The sequence below is a fragment of the Falco cherrug genome, chromosome 7 (genome assembly GCF_023634085.1).
Source record: "Falco cherrug isolate bFalChe1 chromosome 7, bFalChe1.pri, whole genome shotgun sequence".
NCBI classification, from domain to species: Eukaryota; Metazoa; Chordata; class Aves; order Falconiformes; family Falconidae; genus Falco; species Falco cherrug.
In genome coordinates, this window is record NC_073703.1 from 16811940 (window position 1) to 16832095 (window position 20156).

General features: G+C 48.8%; 1 protein-coding gene across 3 annotated transcripts in view; it reads right to left on the reverse strand.

Annotated features, from left to right (window-relative positions):
• GNB5 (G protein subunit beta 5) overlaps positions 1–20156 on the reverse strand; it is a 30198-nt gene that overhangs the window by 2289 nt on the left and 7753 nt on the right. For 2 of the 3 annotated variants that reach the window (XM_055715858.1, XM_055715859.1), the window contains 10 exons: positions 19803–19914; positions 15351–15487; positions 13609–13650; positions 12974–13050; positions 11343–11475; positions 7306–7449; positions 4092–4183; positions 3922–3970; positions 1321–1417; positions 145–311 (listed from right to left, as the gene is read on the reverse strand). In XM_055715858.1, coding sequence (XP_055571833.1) covers positions 145–311; positions 1321–1417; positions 3922–3970; positions 4092–4183; positions 7306–7449; positions 11343–11475; positions 12974–13050; positions 13609–13650; positions 15351–15487; positions 19803–19914 — 1050 coding nt within the window. Of the gene's footprint in view, positions 1–144; positions 312–1320; positions 1418–3921; positions 3971–4091; positions 4184–5498; positions 5582–7305; positions 7450–11342; positions 11476–12973; positions 13051–13608; positions 13651–15350; positions 15488–19802; positions 19915–20156 lie in introns of those variants that run through there. The other variant, XR_008733119.1, reaches the window with a different exon arrangement.

Here is a 20156-nt window from a genome sequence, read left to right on the forward strand (position 1 = left end):
AATTTGAATTTTCTGGTGTTTTACACTGCAGTTTTGTATCCTCCCTCTAGTGTCAACTGTCCTGTTACAGCCCTTCCCCCTCACCCCCTTTTTTTAAACAATCAAAGAAAGAAAGAAGTCAAAGTAGGTGTTACCAGCACTTACTCGGAGAGTGTGGTCCCAGGAGCCCGAGCAGAACGCTGTCCCATCAGGAGAGACCCGCAAAGTGCTGACACGGTTTTCATGTCCAAACAGAATGGATACACGGGACCCTTTCAGCACATCCCAGACATTTATGGTGTAATCATTATAGCCTGCAAACAGCAGGCGACCTACAAAGAGAATCAGATTTTTACAAAGTGAGGTCTTAGGCAGGTAAACATCTTGATGGCAGCAGGGGCCATCCGCAGGGCATCCATCACCACTGGGTAGCCACAGCCCGGCTTCCCCACGCCACCCTCTGCACCAGCGAGCCCTGGCCTCAGACTAGCTGTGCCCCTGCGAGACATGCCCGCTCCACTGCTGAGCTACCCACACCAGATGCTGAACCAATTTAAATTTATTAGTCAAAAACGTAGCTAAAATTGAGTTAAATTGTATAGAATCTGTTTGGTCGTTAGAGATGGGAGATGACTCCAAATCACAACGGACTTAAGAGCACTTCAACAGCTAACCAGGGTAATAATATTTTGCAAGAAGTTGAATACAAATGGTGGAATGATTAGTAGACAATTTGCAAAGTGATTCATTGTCCCCAACGGGACAAGCTGTGGTGCTTGTGACCATGACAGAGACATTTGCCTCTGTCCCAGGGGGAGGGCAGTCCACCACCCACTCATCCCCACACAGGGTCACTGGAGGAGCTCTGCATTTTTGCTGGGGCAGGAAAGAGAAGACTCGAGCTCCTGTCCCTGGGTCTGTAGTGTTTCTGTCTTCATGCTCCTCTAACATACTTTTACTATCTATTAATCATTTATTATCCTTTTAAAAACTATTTATGTAAGTGCGCTTAATAGTCTAGTTACATTTCATGTTTCCTTTGAAATGTTTTTAATCGTTATTGTGAAATTCTAGCCCAGCTGTAGTTAATGGCAAAATATTTCCTGCCTTCAGTAGGGCCAGGAAAATACTTTTCATTGCTACAACGAAGCAGTAGCCAGCTAAGTTATTTAAAGAGTAATTATTTTTGCAGATGCAAAAAAAGGTTTCCATGCATTAAATGTTTCTTTCGGTACTCAGTATTATTTTCTATAACAAATCCTTTATCAAATGAAACTGGCAACATTTTACAGTTCCCCTCAAATCCCAACACTAAGATAACCCCCGAAGTTCAGGTCTCACCACTGAGGGAGAAGTCCACGCTGGATGCTCCAAAAATGATGCTCTCTTTGGAATAAATTGCTACTTCTCTGTCTGCACGAAGGTCATATAAACGACACTAGGATTAAAGCAAAACCAACACACATGCCTCAGTAAAGGCTGGAGTCAACAGCTACTATATTTCATTGAAAAAATGGGAGTGGGAAGGACCACAGCCTAACCGGCATCATAGGAAGCAGCTGCTTGGCTTCTTCCCTCCTGCTATGTCTGCCTGCTTTAACGGGGGGGACAGTGGAGTCTGACAGGGATCTCAGCAACACAAGGCTGTTCTGTACAAATCGAGGGAAGAACTTGCTTTTCCAAACCATTTCTCCTGCCTGTCCTCCTATAAAGAGATGAGCGGCGGGCTTTGCACCGTGGCTACCCACTGGAAGTCCCACCGCCCTTTTGCTTCCCTACTGTGCTTTCCTGCGGGTTAGGGCATCCCACTGTTGGGGAGGTGCACGGGGAGGGAGTCTCTAAAGACAGCAGTTTAGCCACAGCACGAGTCGGGGGGCAGAGGATGAAATCTCTAGTCACCTTTAAGAACACGGACCACGTGGCACGTTGCTCAGTCCCTGGGCACAGGGAAGCCTAGCTGTAGCCCCTGCTCCAAGTAAAACACTATCTGAAAATAATTCAAGTGAAACAATACATTTTTGTACAAATCTTTGGTTTTCTTTTCTCGTGGAAAATCCCCAATCACCTCTCCAATGTGCACTTCCTGGTTTTATCATTTGCTGGCATACTTCGGCTTGTTTAACATGGAAATAATGTATAGACAGATCAGACTTCACTGCCATGCAGAAAGGCAGCTTGTTAGCCCTGAAATCTAACTGCGCTTCTGAAACCACCTGAACTGAAAACCCTTCTCAGTAAGTTAAGTTTAAGCAAACAGTGGGCAGATGGGTTTGCTAATATTAAGACTTTACTAATGAAAAATGGCTGGTATTCCAGCCAGCACATAAAGGAGAGGCTGTTTTGTTAGCAGGGCGGTGGGGAGCTGCCAGTCTCAGGTCTCCCAGTGCTCCTCCACGCTGATGAATAATTTCATCAGACTGTTCTGACAGAGAATTGAGGTTGCCGCAGGTGACAGCGCTGCCATGTGAGCGTGTTTTTATGCCTTCCCTCCAGACCATCAGGATTATCTGTTCCTTGAAATCCCTAAGTATATAGATCAGGTCAAAGATACCAGTCAGTGTCTCAGTCTGCAACCCTGAAAACACCAACCTCTTCATTTAAAGAATTAAGTAGTTGAAAACTGCCAAAACCTCTGTCAAAAGTGCAGAGATGGAATTTCCCATTCTTCTGTTCAAGTCGGGGGTGTCAGGAACAGTTAAGAGAGGAAAAACCCCATCAAACAAATTAATGAGCACAAAAGCCCACAGCCTGTGGTGCTGGGCATAAAGAGAGTGGTCTCATCGGAATTTAATGATGGACAATTTCTCCATCTCACTCTGTCAGCATCTCAAGTGCTCACAGCACTGCATCTGAATAGGCTTACCACAGAGCTAGAGGTATTAATTTATAATCGCAGCTTTTAAGACCGAAAAGCAGTGTACACGCTCTCCAGAAGAGCCTTGGAAGGTCTCCACACCCAGTGAAGACAAAGGGAATGTTTCTATTGAGTTTATCTGGTATTGGAGCAGAGTCAAAACATGCTCTGAGGGCAGAGTACTTTAGAAAGAATCTTCACCCTCCTGCAGCTCGGTGTGATGTTTGAATAAACAGGAGGAACAAGGTGCCAGGTGCCTCCCAAACGTCCGCTCTCGAGCTGCACTTCACTGCCAGCTCGGTCCCTGCAGGGCTGTGGTACAGCAGAGCCTGGTCCCCCATGGGGACCCGCCAGCTGCAGCAAGAGCCACCAGCACCATGCAGGGGCCCAAAGGCACCAGGAGGTAAGTGGCACTTTGCATACAATGTGCTGACCCAAATCAGCCATCAGTACATACTGCGCCCCTCCTAGCAGCTTGCTCACAGATAAGAAAGATCCAGTAAGAGCTATTGTATCATCTAGGATGTGGTGACTCATCACAGCGAGGACGGCTGGCAGTGAGTTGGTCTGACAGGGAAGACATGCACGTGGCCAAGGCCGCCCTGGGGCTGCGCTCTCGGGATGCACAGGGCTGCAGAGGCCAGCTGACCAGTCGGCCCAGCTCCCTGCTGAGCCCACAGCCCCTCTGCTTGCTGGGATGTGCACGCTCACATACAGGCTCCCTTCGTGCCCTTGCGCTGTGCCGCTCCTCCTGACACAAGCTGCAGCGTTTCATCCGGTTCCTCTCATGTTGTGACCAACAACTACATGAAACCAAAGCTCTTCCAGTAAGACAACTACTTTTTGATCATGAAACTTCAGAACATAGAAAATCTGAAATGAGTGTTTGGACAGTACCTCATGTAGAGAAGTTTGCAGAGGTGACCTACATAGTATTACTAGATTTTTCCCTACAGTATTATATATTTTATATTATACTATAGCATTATTATTTCTGCAGTTTTGGTGTCACAGGCCCAGTTCAGTCACCTAAAGTCCTCCATGGATGTGACCTAGTGTTTTAGGAAAACTTTGCTGAATTAACATACCGTGGCATCGTCTGAACCAGAGGCAAAAGCATCTCCACTTGGGTAGTATCTGTGCATGAGTAAAAAAAGACCAGAACACATTACATTACTTGGATGAGGTCAGATGGCAAAAATAGAACCGGCGCATTGCTCAACATCGCAAATGTGTTCTCTCCCAGAAACATACTGACCTGACACTGTTGATATCTGAATCGTGGGTTTCGAATGACTGGATGCACTGACCAGACCGCATATCCCAAACCATGGCTTTCTTGTCACATCCCTAATAAAGACAAAAAAGCTCACTACAGCTGTGCAAATGGGGACACTCATCCCTCACGTGCCCGAGTCATCAAGCCCAGCTACATTCAAAGGCCCTGAACATCACAGCTCTGAGGGAATTTAGCCAGCAAAGCAGCTTCCGTAGCTGGTAGCCCCAAACCTGGTGCAGCCGCAGTTAGGAGCAGGGTATGCCACGAAGGCTGCAGCCTCAGCGGTGCCGCAGACCAGCACGGACATAGCGCTGCCGTGCAGCACCGTGGGGTGCAGACAGACGTGGGGTGTTTGCACAGGCAGTCCCACACTGACCGCCACTCCCAGCCCTGCTCCACTTGTACTGCTGCCCTACCTGTGTCTGCAGCCCCACCATGCCAGAGCTGCAAAACTGACTCATTCCCTTACCGCTTAATGTGCCCAATATAAAAAATTAATACCCAACATTTAAAGTTTTATAACTAATTCTTCGCAGGCACTGAAACAGAAAATGAAATAAGTGCATCCAGAGGGTTCCCAGCCTCCTACCAGAGTTAACCCCTGCCGTGGCTCTGCACCCACGTGCTCGATGGTGTGGCTGGGATGTTAAAAGAAGCATAACAGCGTTTCATCTCATTGTCAAGTTCTAACCTGCCCTTCCAAGCTGTGCTCCAAAAAGATATTTGACACACGGTGCTGGCTGTGTGAGGTGCTCAGACCCTGAGTGCTTTGGGCAAGGGGCTCAGCCTACGCAGACTGCAGCATCCTCGGGGCAGGAACCATCTCACACCCATAGGGCAACGCTCTCAGCTGTGGTGTCTCACTGCTGTCACGACCACGGTGACAGGAAAAAGAATGCGGGATCTTAAGAGTGATGGGAGATTTGAATGAATACGACCCTGCTGAGGGGCAGGCTGTAGGTGGGCCCGGTGCTGGGGGGGTGTCGGCCTCTATGGGGCTGTGTGGAAGCACAGGGCGAGCCAGGCGGCTGCTGCTTCTGCCGAGTAGGCACGTCCTGCCCAGCAGTCCGCACCACACGTGTTATTTATTTTTAAGCAAATACGATTGCTAATCAAATTAAAGTCTCCTCACAATTCACATTTTTTTTCTTTTTTTTTTTTTTAATTCTCTTGTGAAAATGATTTTTTACTAATGATGTAATTATTTAAAAGAGGTAATGTTCCTTTTGTACCAAATTTGGTTGTTGGTGAAACTTTGTGGTTTCTGCACAAGGGAAACCAAACAGGATAGGGAACATTTTGGACTCAGCATATTTCCCTCTCAAGCCCCACCACAGCCCAAGCCCAGCCCTCTGTATTGCTTCCATGTGCACTGTTCTTACTGACCTCTCTGGGAGTTTGGGGGCAAGACCAATCTGACAAGCTGGTGCTTTGACTCCTAAGGTTTTGAAGGAGAAACCAGCAACCACCTGCGGAGAGACGGGCCCCCTGAGTGCTATCCCACTCGCCCCAAGGAGCAGCGCTCAGAGGGCACTGAGCACAGCAGCCCACTGGGCTCCCCCAGGAGGGCTGGGATTTCCAGTTAATTCGTTAAATGTAATGGCACCCAGTCCACATGCTGATGTACTGGCATCGCCCATTCCAGCTCAAGGTTACTGCATTACTTAGGCACAATATACAGCGAGTCTCTCGACACCATCATACCTTCAGGCTGCCCTGTTTTGGCTATACCTGCATTGACATGATACAAGACAGATCTGCACTGAAGTGGTTTTTGCATGTGACGAATTAAGCGAGTCCCTGTAAGCACAGACATGCCCAAGCTGCTAACATCAACACAAGTATGACATATTCTCTTAGCAGTACCATAGCTGCTTGCGATTCTTTGCCCTATAATAAGCTGAGCTGTTCCCAGGGAGAACAAATCTATCCTTTCTGGGAAGCAAGCTCAGTGACAGGAAAGCCAGGGAGGAGCAATGCACTCAGATGGAATTAGCTTTCAGTCACGTTTCGGAGCAGCTGTGCTAGCAGCAGGCAAAGTGGGCCAGTGTGCTGGGCTCTGCTCCTGATGGGCCAGCCAAATTTGATAAAAGAGCCATTACAGAAGAGGTACAGGTTTACTGTGTAGGGATGGGACCATGACTCCGAGCACAAGTGGAATCCCCTAATCCGTGGTCGGCACTTCCATCAGCAGGCATACAGCCAGCCCTGGGCCAGCGCTGGTGGGGCTCAGAAACCAGGTCCCTTCCGCAAAGTTATTGGTAGAAACCTGTCTCCAGTAAGAGAGGTCATCTCTCGGCCCCTGCCAGCCTCTGTCTCTGCACGCTCAGTCTCTGACGGATATCAGCTCAAAAAAGGAGCTCAGCCCCATCCCACTCACCTTTGTGCCTTGCCTGCCTGGCTGCCAGGCTGCATGCCAATGGCTTGGCTGCCCAGGAACAGCGACCTCTCAGCAGCAGGGCAAGATTCAGAAGATGACCTGGGTACTTTCCCAGAGCAGTCCTGCAGCACCAGAGAGGTCTGGGTGTTCCTCTGGGCCAGGACAGGGAGCAGGCAGCGCTTGACTGATGAAGGAGCTTTAAATGCCTCTGGTACCACTGGAAGGCACGGGGGACTCAGCAACAGCTGAAGATGTGGCCACACCTCATCTCCCTGCTCCAGCATGTACAAGGGTTTAGCCAGTGTCCACTTGTACCCCTTGGCTTCTGGGGAGCAGTTGAGGGCCACAGTGGCACACACGTTATTTGCAGTCCCACTCTGATGCCCTGAGCAGCCGCCTGGCACATCCCATCCAGCTCCAGAAAGCTGGGCATGAGAAAGGAGCCAAATGCGGCAAGTCTGCTGTGCTGGGCTCCTATCACACCTCCGCTGCAGTACGAGCCCGCTGCTTTAAATCTGAGCCTTTCCCTTCCCCTGAGAGGCGTTGTTTTGATCTCGAGCTGGATTGCTTTGGTGTGGGGTGGAATTTGCTAAGTAAGCAGAACTGCAGTCAGACTGGCTGGGTGGGTTTGACCCCACAGTCAGGGGTTTAATTTGCTCCAGCTTGGAAAATGTGCTTGCAATGAGTGGATTGCACCAGGGCTTCCAACACATACTCCAGCACTCTCTCAATAAGATCACGAGCCCCCTGCCTTGCTGCCTTTTCCCTGCCACGTTCCTTAATTTCATATTGTGATAGGAAGCTTCTGCTTACCCCAGAGACAAATGTATTTCCCGTTTCAGAAGGGGCCAGGTCCAGGCACAGGACATCAGCTCCGTGACCATGGAAACTCTGTAGAAGCTGCCCACTCTCAACATCCCACAGAGCACAAGTTCCATCTCCACTTGCTGTCAGGATCTGTAGGATGTGGCAAGAAGAGTCACAACACAAAAATCAGCAGATGATCTTCAAGTTCACAAAAAAACAACTGACATCCTATACACACACCAGGAACAGCAGTAATATAATGAAATGTTATGCAATAAATCAACGCCATAAACCCAATGTGAATCTAAGCACGGTTTGTGGGTTTTAATTTTAAGGAAAGAAGTTAGAGTGGAAATGAGAGCTGTTTTGACACAGCTATACCTACACAACATTTCAATAATGGTCAGTTTTGTGCAGTGGGATTCGGAGAACTGATGGCAGTAAGGATCTGCTGGCATTTCCATATCCTCCAAAAAGGAGGTAGAACCAGACTGGTATTCCTGCCTGCCCTTGTATGTAACCCTATCCATATTTAGGCTGCTGGAATTCAGCCTGGGTAAAGAGAAGAACTGTTGGAGTTAAGTATACCTGTTTAAATTTTTTTTTTTGGTGCTTGAAACAGCCAGGTTAAACCCAATTAATTGGGCTTATGACATGGATTTTCTGAAAGGGAAGTAAGCCTGTCTAGACAGTTGTTTGTAAGTCCATCACCTCTCACTTGTCCAAAACCATTTGTGTGTGAAAGGGCTTGAACATACACTGACCGAACATAGCTCACATGCTATTCCCTCATCTGCTACAGTGCTTGTAGAAAGCACATGTGATCAGCGCTTGTTATTGTGGCTAAATCCTGATGATGCTCAATTGTTCAAAATTTCCCCTTGGCACCCAAAGCTGTTATGCAATCACAAATTCTGTAGGTTGAAAGGGTCCCTGTGCACTGGTGTGGAGGGAGGCAAGGGTAAACTCAGGAGGGCTCTCAGTCTTGTACACAGGTTTTTCTCATGGTCAGTGAAACTCAAGGGATCCCAGCGGGTACTTAGAAGTTAAAAAGAAAACACTTTTCAAGAAGAAAATGATCACACAATCATGAAACCATTCACAGTGTTGCATAAAGGTTAAACACTGAACATGTTTGACAGATGCTCTGAAAACTCCTCCCATAAACAGAGGTCTGCAAAGCTGCAGAACAGACTGTTCTAAATCCTGCAGTACAGAGACGCTAATGCTCTCAGATGGTAACAGCAGAAGAAAGTCCTGACTTGTCTTTCTGGCCAGCTTTTGAGCCTAGATCAATGAACTGTTCTGTTCTGAGGAATATTTGTACTTGGCTGACCAATGAAGACTTTCAGCTCTGAGGATTTGCTCTTGTAATAGCATGTAAGAAAGACACGAGGGGAATAGGAGCAGCTAAAGGTGTAAGGGAAGGGTCTGTTGTCAACTCAGAGCTCTGGCTAGTGCCTAAAGAGAAATGTCATGGGCTCAACTTCAGGGTATCGCCATTGAAAACAAAACCAAACCAAGCCAAACAAAAACGACCCTCCAAAAATCCAGAACCAGAAGTGAATTAACAACCTTTGCTATTAGACTCTGGCTTGCTTGCACGAGGGGCTCCAGCAGTGTGGGATGGGGATCCTCGCCTGGCGCCTGGTGGCAAGAGGCAGGACTTGCACAGGGCAGGGGACAGCAGGGACACAGCCCCTGCTCGCCCGGAGCACGCACAGGCTGGCAGCAGCGCTGAGGGCAGAGGGGCCACCCTCACCTCTGCCTCCTCTGCATGGCCACAGGCTGCATCCTGCTTCCCTGTGCCGGGAGCATGGCTGGCTGCCCTGTGCAAGGCACTTGAGATCCCAATTAACTGTTGCTATTAATACCCGTGGAGCATCGTCACGTGGGGAGCATTATCACACTGCAGAGCTGCAGATACCTAATTTAGGAAGCAAGGCTCCCCAGCTCTCTGCGTGCTGAGGCGGGGGAGGCTCTTGCTGGCAAGACTGATTTGGGGCACCAAGAACAAAGTGCATGGTTGCCCAGCCCTGCAGCTCAGCGCCGGTCTCGGCCGAGGTGGGAACATGATGAGGAGCAAGGATGGGACCCCTCTTTCAGCACCCACACAGCCCAAGAGTGGCTTTAATCAATGATGAACCACCCTCAGATCCCCCCTCTTTCTATTGCACACCAACTCCTACACTCCTCCCCTGTCTTTCACTCCTCTGAGGGAAAACCAAGCTGTGGTTTAAGAGAGCAGCCGAGGCAGAGCAGCAGTGTTCACCGCACCTAGCAGCAGCTGCAGGGACACTGGGCTAGGGGACACCTCCACCATGTGCTAGGGCTGCTCCAGGACAGGTACCGCAGCCCTCGGTGGCGTGAGCCAGGAGAGCAGAGCTGTTCCGCACACAGCTGGGAATGCTCCTGCACAGTGCTGTTGCAGGCACAGAGCCTGTTGCACTCTGCACCGTCAGAGTCAGTGAATCATTTTAATTCTGAGGCTGTTATGTAAAAGGAAAAAGATAAGAAACCTGGGATTCTCTAGTATCCCTTGCATAACAGTATCCTAACAGAAGCCTGGCCAATCCACTTGCATGTATTTGTTTCAACAATAACGTTCAGTGATATAAATGATCACTTCTAAGCCTATCGGGCACAAGAAAATGTCTTTTTAAAGTCTTCAGAAAAATCTCTGAATCACTGAATATAAAGCACCTCAATCAACTGTGGTATTATTTAACCACAGTAATACATTGCCTTCAATATCAATGTGGCTCGCTGTATTTAATATGGAGAAAAAACCCCCAACTTTTCTTTCTTGTTAGGAAAAATCAATATCTATTTTTCCTTTCATAGGATTTAATCATGATGCATATAGGTACGGACAAGAAAACCAGGATTCCTTTTTTTTATCTCATAAAAAACTTTCCACTTAAATTAGGCTGCTCTAATTATGCAGGGCTCCTCACAGTAAGGTCAGGGCTAAGCAAGCCTGAGCGCTGGGTACCTCTACCACTGGTTTCCATGGCAATGGACTTAAATTAGCACCTCGGAGTCATTACAGAAACCATAGAATGACAAACAACAACATACTCTCGGGCATCTCATGTCCTGAAATAGAAGCAATAAGAGCCAATAACTCCTTCAGAAGAGCTTCAAATATCTGGAAGAAGGGAACAAGTTGTTCCCTTTCCAGCAGCTCTGCTGACACAGAGCGCAATGAAAACGCTCCCTTCTACCACTTATTTTGCTGCAAAGCTGCACTGAGCAGAGCTTCAATTAAATTAAAAAAAACAACAAAGAGGACAAGGGGATTATCCTGACTCCTTTCATCATCTTTTGTGCTCCTGGAGAAAGAGATCTTTTGAGATATTCACTACAGAGGCAGGCTGGCCTGGCCTCAGAAGACCTGCACTTAGTTCCTGGGCTTTGCCATCGTCTCCCACTGTGGGCCTCTGTGCTCCAAGCCCCCAGCTGCAAGATGGGGATAGCATCACTCCTCTCCCTCAAGGACACAAACCACTGCATGTACGCCCAACAGGACTGGCCCTGGGGGGCCACCCTCAAGCTCAAATATCTCACTTGGTACAAACAAAAATCCTAAGAATGAAAGCAAAAGCAAAGTTGGCTGGGCGTCCAGGACAAAACAGACAAACAACACAGCCTCCATCAGTTGGCACAGCACATACCCAACCTAGCCCTAGATGAACTGGGTTTTTAACTACTGGTGTTAGTCTGAGCTCCTGAAAGTACAAGCCAGCACAGACCCAGCGAGCAGAGAACACACTGGTACCAGTTAGCTCTGTCTGCAGAGACGACAGGCCTTTGCAGGGTGCAGGTATGACAGCCTGGCCATGGGCTGTGACCAGCAGTTCCTTACAGCAGCTTTTGCAGCACCTTCATTGCCCCCAGCGAGGGTTTTCCAGCAGCCCCTGCATGGGGCAGGACGTGGCCCCGTCCGCTCCAGGTGCAAGGAAGGTTACTTACACCGTGTACGAGTGCAGCTGACGTTAGGTGTTGCTGGACGGTGAGCAGCAGGGAGGGAATGCATTTACCTGCATGTCTGAGTTAGTGAAGCTGCAGGCAGACAAGTAGTTTGTGTGCATTGCAACCGATTTCTTCTTTGCAGCCATATTTTCATTTTTGTCAAATGTCAGAGGGTACACAGAACACTTGTTGTCCAGGCCACTAAAGAGAGTAATAATAGCAATAACAGAGAGAACTGGTTAAAACTGCAACGACAAAAGGCGAGTGGTGATAAGAAGGAAACCACCTGTCAGTGCTGCGCTGCCAAACCCTTACAAGTACCGACTTCCCTGTATTGTGCTGTCCGGGATCTCCCGGTGCAGGGAAGCCCCAGCTGCCTCACCAGGCTGGCTACTTTACAGAACTCGAACAGCTGCGCCTCAGTATTCTTTATCCTCATCGAGTTTATAAATGGCACTGAATGAAACCTTACAAAAGTATAAACCAGGAAGCAGTCACCTCAGGGTTAATGTTTCACATACAGCCAGACCGCCATTTCTCTGTTGACATCCATCACTGCAAGATGTATCAGTACTTCAGCATCATTATTTATCTACCTTAATAAATCTGACCTAACTCCTAAGGAAAAGATGGTATAATAAGTAGGGGGTGTGAAGACAGGGCTTTGAGGAGAGTTTGGAAAAAAGGCAACAGGATTACTGACCTCCCGGACAGTTGCACCAGTTAAGCTGTGTCTCCCAGGCCAGACATGGGACTCTTTTCTAAAGGCTCTGGCTTGTACGTGAGCCTTTTCTAAAGCCGCAGTAGAGCAGCCAGCCCCAGTGCCTGGGATCCCAGTACACCCCTAGGTGCTGGTTCTGTGCCTTATATTACGTGCACAGCACTTAACTGACAGCACAACAGAAATACGGAATTAGGTAGTGCAATGCATATATGCCCTCCCTGTCTCTCTTACAAGTCTCAAGACAGAGCTTCCTTGCCATCCTTCGAACTTGAGTAGGAATATACAGTTTCTGGACTCCCCTTCCACACACATTTTGCAGCCTCCCTGCCTGTCTCTACTGCTTCCTAGATGTCAAGCTGCACAGTAAAGTCTCCCTTTGTTCCCTTCTCTCACCCCAAACTTGCTTTGTCTCTCTGATCCACCCAGTCCCTTTTTAAAAGATGGTTTGCCAACATCTCATCTCATTGTTTTCTCCCCTGCATGAACTCAATTTTTTCAAACCTGAGCCCTCAGAAAACTTGGAGAAGATTACCAGGGATGGGGTTTCTTCTCCCCACCCCGTCTTGGCAAGATCTATTCCTGTGCTGGTAATCGTTAATGACTAACCTTCTCTATGTCGTAGGAGAAGGAGTACAAAGGAAGAACAGGGTTAAAACCTCTCTCCCTTAGAAAATATATCCAACACACACAACCAAACTGGAACAGCGGAGTTGCATGCATGCAAAATTCCTAACCCATGATATAAATGCTGAAAGAGGATTATTTTCCATGCTTACACAACAAATGTTCTTGCACTGAAGTCAGGGGAGATAATGTGTACGAGCCATTATGGGAACAGAATCAGAGACACTGAATGTAGTCCTTCCACCCACAAGCAAGGCACGCGAACTCCTAGCTGTCAGCATCTGAAGGCACGGGGACGCCACTGCAAATCAAGCTTCTCTGTGTAAGCAGCTGCGGAAACTGGGAACTTACCCACAAGCAATGGCACATCCAGATGGGGCGTACGCACACGCCATCACCCAGGTACATGGCATCGTCACTGCGTGTTCCTGAAACACAGCACCTCTTTAAACTGGGATGTCACCATTTCTCTGCTCAGTGCAAGGACAGCAGCGTACAGCAAGAGGCCACCGCTGCTGCACGTGTAAAAGTGAGTTACAAACAAGTTGTTCTTTAGGGTGCTGCGAGGCAGCCCCGGCAGGGCTTGGAGGAGCAGCAGCACCATCTCACAGCGAACATCATGGCCGAAGGATGCTGGATGATCACACATGGCACCTGCTACAGGGGTTACCCAGGAGAGGCCTCTGTTTTGCTGGCTGGGCTATGCCCCCAGCTGGAGCCCTCCCTGCCAGCGAAGAGGCTGGATCAGAGCTTCCTGCTGGAGAGCACGCCAGACTCCAGTGCCCTGACAGGCACTTTGCTCAGAGACAGGCCAAGGGAGGTGCTTTGCCCTGGGCCCCTTCGTTTGAGGCGCTGGTGGATGTTTGCATGTTATCCCACCATCCCGCTGCCTTCTCTGACACATCTGATCCCTTCAGCCCTCCATCTTATCCCACCACCATTTGCCCTGTGCACAGAAATCTAACTTTTGCTGAAGTTTCATTTACCTTGTTGGTAGTGAAGGAATCCCACACGATCACCTTCCCATCCTAAATGAAAGCATACAAACAAGAGAGAGAAATTGAGGCCTTCCAGACATGGCTGTCACCCTACTTTCCAAATTTAGGGAAAACTCCTCTGCTCATCTCCATCCCCCAGTCTGTCACATCATGAAATTTTTGTCTCCATGTTAACAACAGCACAATGGTCCACCGGAGCACTGAGGAGACACTCCTCAGGAGAACCAGTTACCTCTCTGACCAGAAGAAAAGTGTATTTCCTCCTCACTGAGATGACTGATGACAGCTTAAATGATGATCTAATCTTTCAATTTTTTCCCTTCCCTTTTAAGGGGTTTATAAGAACTCCCCTCACTCGCAGCACACGCCATGGACAGGACCATCGCCTCAGGGAACTGTCCCTAGCGAGCCCTCACTTGCTCCTTTCAGCCACCACGTGTTTCTCCCAGCTTGTAATTGCCACCTGCAAAGCCGGCCACCTCTCCCAAGTGGTATCTGTTGGCCTTACAATTACAAGAGGTGACCTGTATTACAAATCGCTTGCTGAGCTGGCAGCACACATGGGGACTATTTATGGACACTGCACTGTTTATTCATCTTCCCTTTCCTGTCTTTTCCTGGTTTTCCCTTTACTTCTCACTACACTTACTTAACCTTCAATTATCCATTGATACAATCACTAAATAGCCATCATAAGAACCCTCCACAGAGAGCAACACAACCACTTTGTGTATGCCGGCTACGCTCACGCCAGCTACTTTGCCTTATGCACATAATACCGCTACCTTCCCTGTACCATGAAGGCAAAATGTTTGTTACTGAGCAACAATTGTTGCTGTACCAGGACTCACTAGAGTTCTTAAAATAGAGTAAAAAATGCAAAAATGCATTACATCTTGCCTGTTCAGCTTTCTGATCTACACACTGACATTTTAACCACTTTAAAAAACGTGACATTATTTAAAATTATTCTCTTTGCTGAGATCACCATGAATGGTAAAAATTCACAGTAACTGAAGGTGGCTTGCAATGCAGATTGCCTATTTTTATCCTTCAAGTGAGACCCCTGACAGATTTCATATAGGTCAATGAACAGCTGTGAGATGCAACAAGCTCACTCACTGCCATACTGGGCTCAGAACAAACCAGGGGATCTAGAAAGCAATTATCTCATTACCTCCTCCAGCTCATGAGACTGGTCTTGAGCAGGTGTTAGGACTGTTTCTCAAAATGCCCAAGTAAATGCAGTAATTTTGGCAAGATGTTTGAGATTTTCAAGGTCACACTAATCATACAGACTGCAGCAGAAATTTCTGTGCGCAGAAATCTCTAGAAGAATGAACATTTCTTCCCTTCCTTTTTCCTGATTATGTTCTCTGAACACACAAACTGAAATCATTACTAAATATTTTATCTGTAGAGAACAAGGAAATGAAAGCGGCCTCACGTGAGTCCTCTCTATTTTCCACTGTAGTAGGGGATATGGGGAAAATCTGTATACGACTGGACAAGAAATATTTAGGGTATTAGCTACAACCGGTATAGTGATGATCAGATGCTTGGGTTTATGCTCTCTGAACAAATATATTGCCAATGAACTGCTTTAAGGGCATCTTGAAAACATTTCCATTACACACGGGTATCATCTGCAAAGAGTGATACATAGCACAGACAACAGGTTTGTATAGTGCCCAACACTAGCTTTGAAAAACACCCGCTCACCAGCATACCTGGGAAGAGCTCACAATTCTTCTCTTGTCTTTGCACCAGTCCATACAGAGAACTTTATTTCCGTGGCCCTTCAGGGTCCTCCTGGTCTTCATCACAAACTGGCCCAGTGCTTCCACACGCTCCGCCACCTGATGAACTGCAAACAGCTGATGGTTAAAGCACCCTGCATCAAAGCTCTGCCCTGGCAAATCTCTGTTTGTGAGTAATGTCACCTGAAGGAATTCATCAATGAAGTTTGATTTTATGGTGCAAGCCAATGAGCTCTGCTTCAGAGCTGGAAGTTCGTAAAACCAAGGTGGGCAGTGTATGAACATATTCACCAGATAAAATAAGGATGAATTCACTCAGGGCTTGAATTCCAGGGTTGTAGCAGCTGGAGCCCTTGCAGACCACGCACCCAGCTATAACTGGAAAACAGATTACCCCCTTGATCCCTCTTACTGGGAAATCCTCAACCTGACTGAGGCTCGAAAGTACACAGGCAGCCTCCAGTCTAACACATGCCTCAAGGTATCAGCAGAAGTGAAGACCACTACTGGTTCTTGGAGAGGAAAAAAAAAAGTCATACAAAAGAAGGTGGTGAGCATCAAATCTCCAAAGTTTCAATAGTAAAACACTTGTTCTGGATGTGAGACTCCCAGTGGCAGTCAGCTCTCAGCATCACAGCGGTGGCGCAGTGGGATACACGTGCTAGCCGCTGGCGCTGGAAACGACTTCTCTGCTGTGCCATCTCTTCTGGTGGCCAGGGGAGCACTGAGGGCCAGGACACAGCTCAGAACGAGCCAGGAATCCTGGCATTTGCTATAAGAGTGCGCCACCCAACTTCTCAACAGTGTCTGTGGACATTGAGGAACTTCATGGGTGGCCAGCTTTTTCTTTTATGGGAAAGAGAAACAGAAAGGGCAGGCAAGCAACTTCCCTGAGTAGCATCCTCTGGTGGCGAAATCAGTTCTTTCATACCTCATTTGACAGCAGTACATTCAAGCTGATGTTCTTAAAAACCCAACGAATTTACATTTCCAATTGTGCAAATTCACTTTGACGTTAAGATTCATCCCACTGCAGCTGACAACTCAAAGCTGTCCCATACAACCCTGATGCCTCATGCTGGGGTCATCTGCACGTGCCTAGGAGAAAGCGTTATCTGAGGAAATCTATTTGCTTCGCTCTAGCACTGTTCACCCAGCGTGCGTCATGATGTAACTCTGGGCAGCTCTGACACACTTTACAGGGGGCATCAGGGAGGGTGAGAGTTGCTTCAAGCCTCACAGCAGAGTAGAGGTCCTGGGGCAAGACCCTGGCACCAGAATTAAAAAGGACTCGCTCTAGAGAAGAGCTAATAGGATCCAGGGCTTCCCCGCGTGGCGTGTTTGTCCATGCTGAAACCTAAGATGATCCAGCTGCTGTTAGCTAAGAGGCAATGCCCAACAAACCTTTTGAAATAAATGCAGGAGCTCACATGCTTTTCATGAGCTGCTGGAGGAAATCTTCAGCTTTCCAAGACCTGCTGGAGGCTGAGCTCCACATCCCATACTGCAGGCGATTGCTCTGGGGCTGCGTTGCTGCTTTACTCTTGGACATTCTTCTAGAGCTGCAAGAAAGCTCATGGGCTAGGAAGGGCTGTCCCAGCAAGAAAGCAGGTACCAGGAACTTTGAGATTCTTCCCTGGCACGGGGTCAGGGGAGCAATTTCTGCCTAAGGCAGAGACTGACTTCTAGTGGACTAGCTTTTCAAGAGTTGTCTTTCAAAACCACCAGCCCCACAGGCTGCACCAGCGTGTTCTCACCTGAAATCTCTGCTCAACCACTCTCACTCAGCCAGGGGACAAGTGCTGTCCACCATTCCTGACAATTTGTCCAGCCCATCTCTAAAAAGAGGTCAGAAGCAAGTTTCTGAGAAAGTACTATATAAACCCACTGAGGAAAAGATACATTTCCCCCTATTTCTGCCCATGGAAACCTGCCAAATGATCCGATCACCAGGCATGAAAACACAGGACAGGAGGTTATTATGGCAGCTGGAAAGATGCTTGTGTCCAGAACATATCTGGAAAAACAAATGTTTAACAGACAATGGACAAAGTGTTTCCATTATGTCAACACAGCCGAGACTCTGTGGAATTGTCTGGTTTAGCCTTACTGATTCTCTGAGGACGCTTATCTCCAACCACAGCCATAATAATCCTGCACCCGCCTAGCACAGGTTTTAGTCAGATAATTATTTTGAAGCATTCTCCAACATTGTTTCAAGATAGTTGAAAATTATGCACTCAGCAAGTAGATCACCTAAAGCCACTAAGTAGCTTGAGCGGTTTTACAAAGGTCCAGATAAAACAGGCTATTCTAAAACACATCGTTTGGCCTGAACAGGAGGTGTAGACTTCATGCAGATACTACTGGGTCTTTGATCTTTTCTTCCCTGGAAGTCCTAATGGTCTCTTCTGGTCTTAAAAGTTTGTGGATTGCGCAAACAGAACAAACTTATCTACACCTGAAATTTTAAGCAATAGAATTGAATACTTAAAATTGTAAGATTGTAAATCAAATGCGCATTTGGTATTTCCTTTTCCTATCCACACTTTTGAGGGCTGCTGTTCAAAACCAGTTGAACAAATAAGGGCAATCGTAGTTCAGCCAGCTGTTTGTTTTGGGAACCATAGATGGAAAGTCATGATCAGAGCAAAAAAATGCAAAAGATACAATTTTAGATGGGGGGGTGGGAAGCCAGAAAATAGAAAAGGTGCTTTATTCTGAAATTCACAGCCTCCGCAGAAATAGTTTTTGAGTTCTTGAGGATAATTCAAGTGCAAAGATGTTCTGACACAGAATCAACAATATAAAGTATGATGAGGGAGCACTGTTCTACAGCAGCACAAGACTTTTGTCTTAGAAATCACATCATGGCTACGGAAACAGGGGCTTCCAACGTAACTTTACAGATTTTACATACAAGAAAGACACAAATACCCTATGATGATCAATGACATGCAGTTATGGTATCACTGCAATCACAGGTCAAAACTCTTTGTGAGCAAAAATGGATTTAAGTGTACGCTTCAGAGGTCTGTTAAACAGAGGCCCCACTACTGCCGATACAGAAATTATACTGCAGGAATACGATGATTTATGGTAATGTTTCTGCAATGAGGCCACCTCCATCTGTTTAATGATTCCCATTGATAGGACAGTCATATAAGATATGATTGTCTAATTAGGCAAGAAAATGCTCTATTTACTGCAGGGGAAAAAAATCTTTTAACCCTCCCTGACCTGAAATTTAAGAACGTTTGCCAGTCCCTCAGTCTTGCTAAACACTAAGAGCTACATCACTGGATACAGGCTCAGATTCTTTTTCAGCATTTAAGGCATCAAAACAGATGAAATAAAAGTTTTGATGACCCACTGATATTTCTAATGAAGTGAGCTATATGATTTCGGAGGAATGCAGTAATTGGCAGGTTTTTCTCAAAAAAACCACTTCTGCAATATATCATTGCAATTATAGAAATGAAATTATAAAATTATTTTTATATCTCAGGACAGATTAATTAATACCTATTTGAGCAGCTCCATAAAAATAAGGTTAGCTTATTTTTTCCTGAATAGGGGGGGGTGAGGGCTGAGATCTGCCGCTGTCATTTCTGTGCCATTAGCCATGGCTCTCTCAGGGTGTCGCTTCTGTGCCATTAGCCATGGCTCTCTCAGGGTGTCACTTCTGTGCCATTAGCCATGGCTCTCGCAGCCACAGCTGACAGCAGCGAGTTACGCATGGCCAGCTGAGCAGCCCCTTGCCCCGCACCACGGCATCAGCACCGCATCCCTGCCAGCCCTTTCCTCGCGGGGAAGGTGGGGAAAAGGGGCCGGTGTCGGCAACAAGGTTCCTTGCCAAGCCCTTCCACCCGGGGGGAGGTTCTGGCCTGGCGAAAGCAAATCCCCACCGGCCTCCCGCAGGCTGGCTTTAACCTTTGTCTCCGCCGCCAGGCCGGGCGTCAGACCGATGCAAACGCATCCCGGCGCTGACGGAGGGGGTGGGCACGGCCGCCTCCCCCACCATCACCACCCCGGAGGCGGGCGGGGAGCGCGGCCCCGGCCAGGCCGCAGCCCCGCGGCGGGGGCAGCTCGCCCAGGGAGGCTGCGCCGCCCGCGCCCCCCGCCCGCCTCCCACCGCGCCGGCCGCGGGGCCGCGCACCGCTCGAGCACCGGGGCCGCGCACCGCCCGGGCCGCGGGGCCGCGCTCCAGCAAAGGCGTGGAGCGGCGGCGCGCCGTGGGCAGCGCTCTGCGCGCCCCGCTGCGGAGCGGGCTGCCCGCCTTCCCCGCGCCGCGGCCGCGCTGCCGCCCCGGGCCGCCGGCGGGACGCTCCGTTTCCCCAGCGAGGCCGGGCCCGCCGCGCCGGCCCTGCGGCGGCCGCGCTCCCTGCCCGGGGCAGCCGCCCGCGGCCCGGCCCCACTCACGCTCCACGTCGTGCAGCTTGGCCCGCTCCTCCTCCAGCTTGCCCTTCAGGCTCTCGGCCTCGTTCTTCAGCGATGCCAGGGTCTCGTTCTCGTGCAGCCCCTCGGTTGCCATCTTTGCAAAGGAAGCGGGGAGAGAGGGGAGCTGAGCGCGGCGGGAGGAGGAGTTTGCTCGCCTGGCTCCCGGGGATGCTGCCGAGGCTCCTGCTGCCGCAGCAACGCCGCCGGAGCCGGCCCGGGCTCCCTCCCCTCCCCGCGCTGACGTCCAGGGCTGGCCCGGGGGCTCCCCCAGCACCTGACCAGGCGCCGTGCGGAGCAACGCCCGGCAGGGCCGGCAGCCCCCCGCAGCCCACCCCG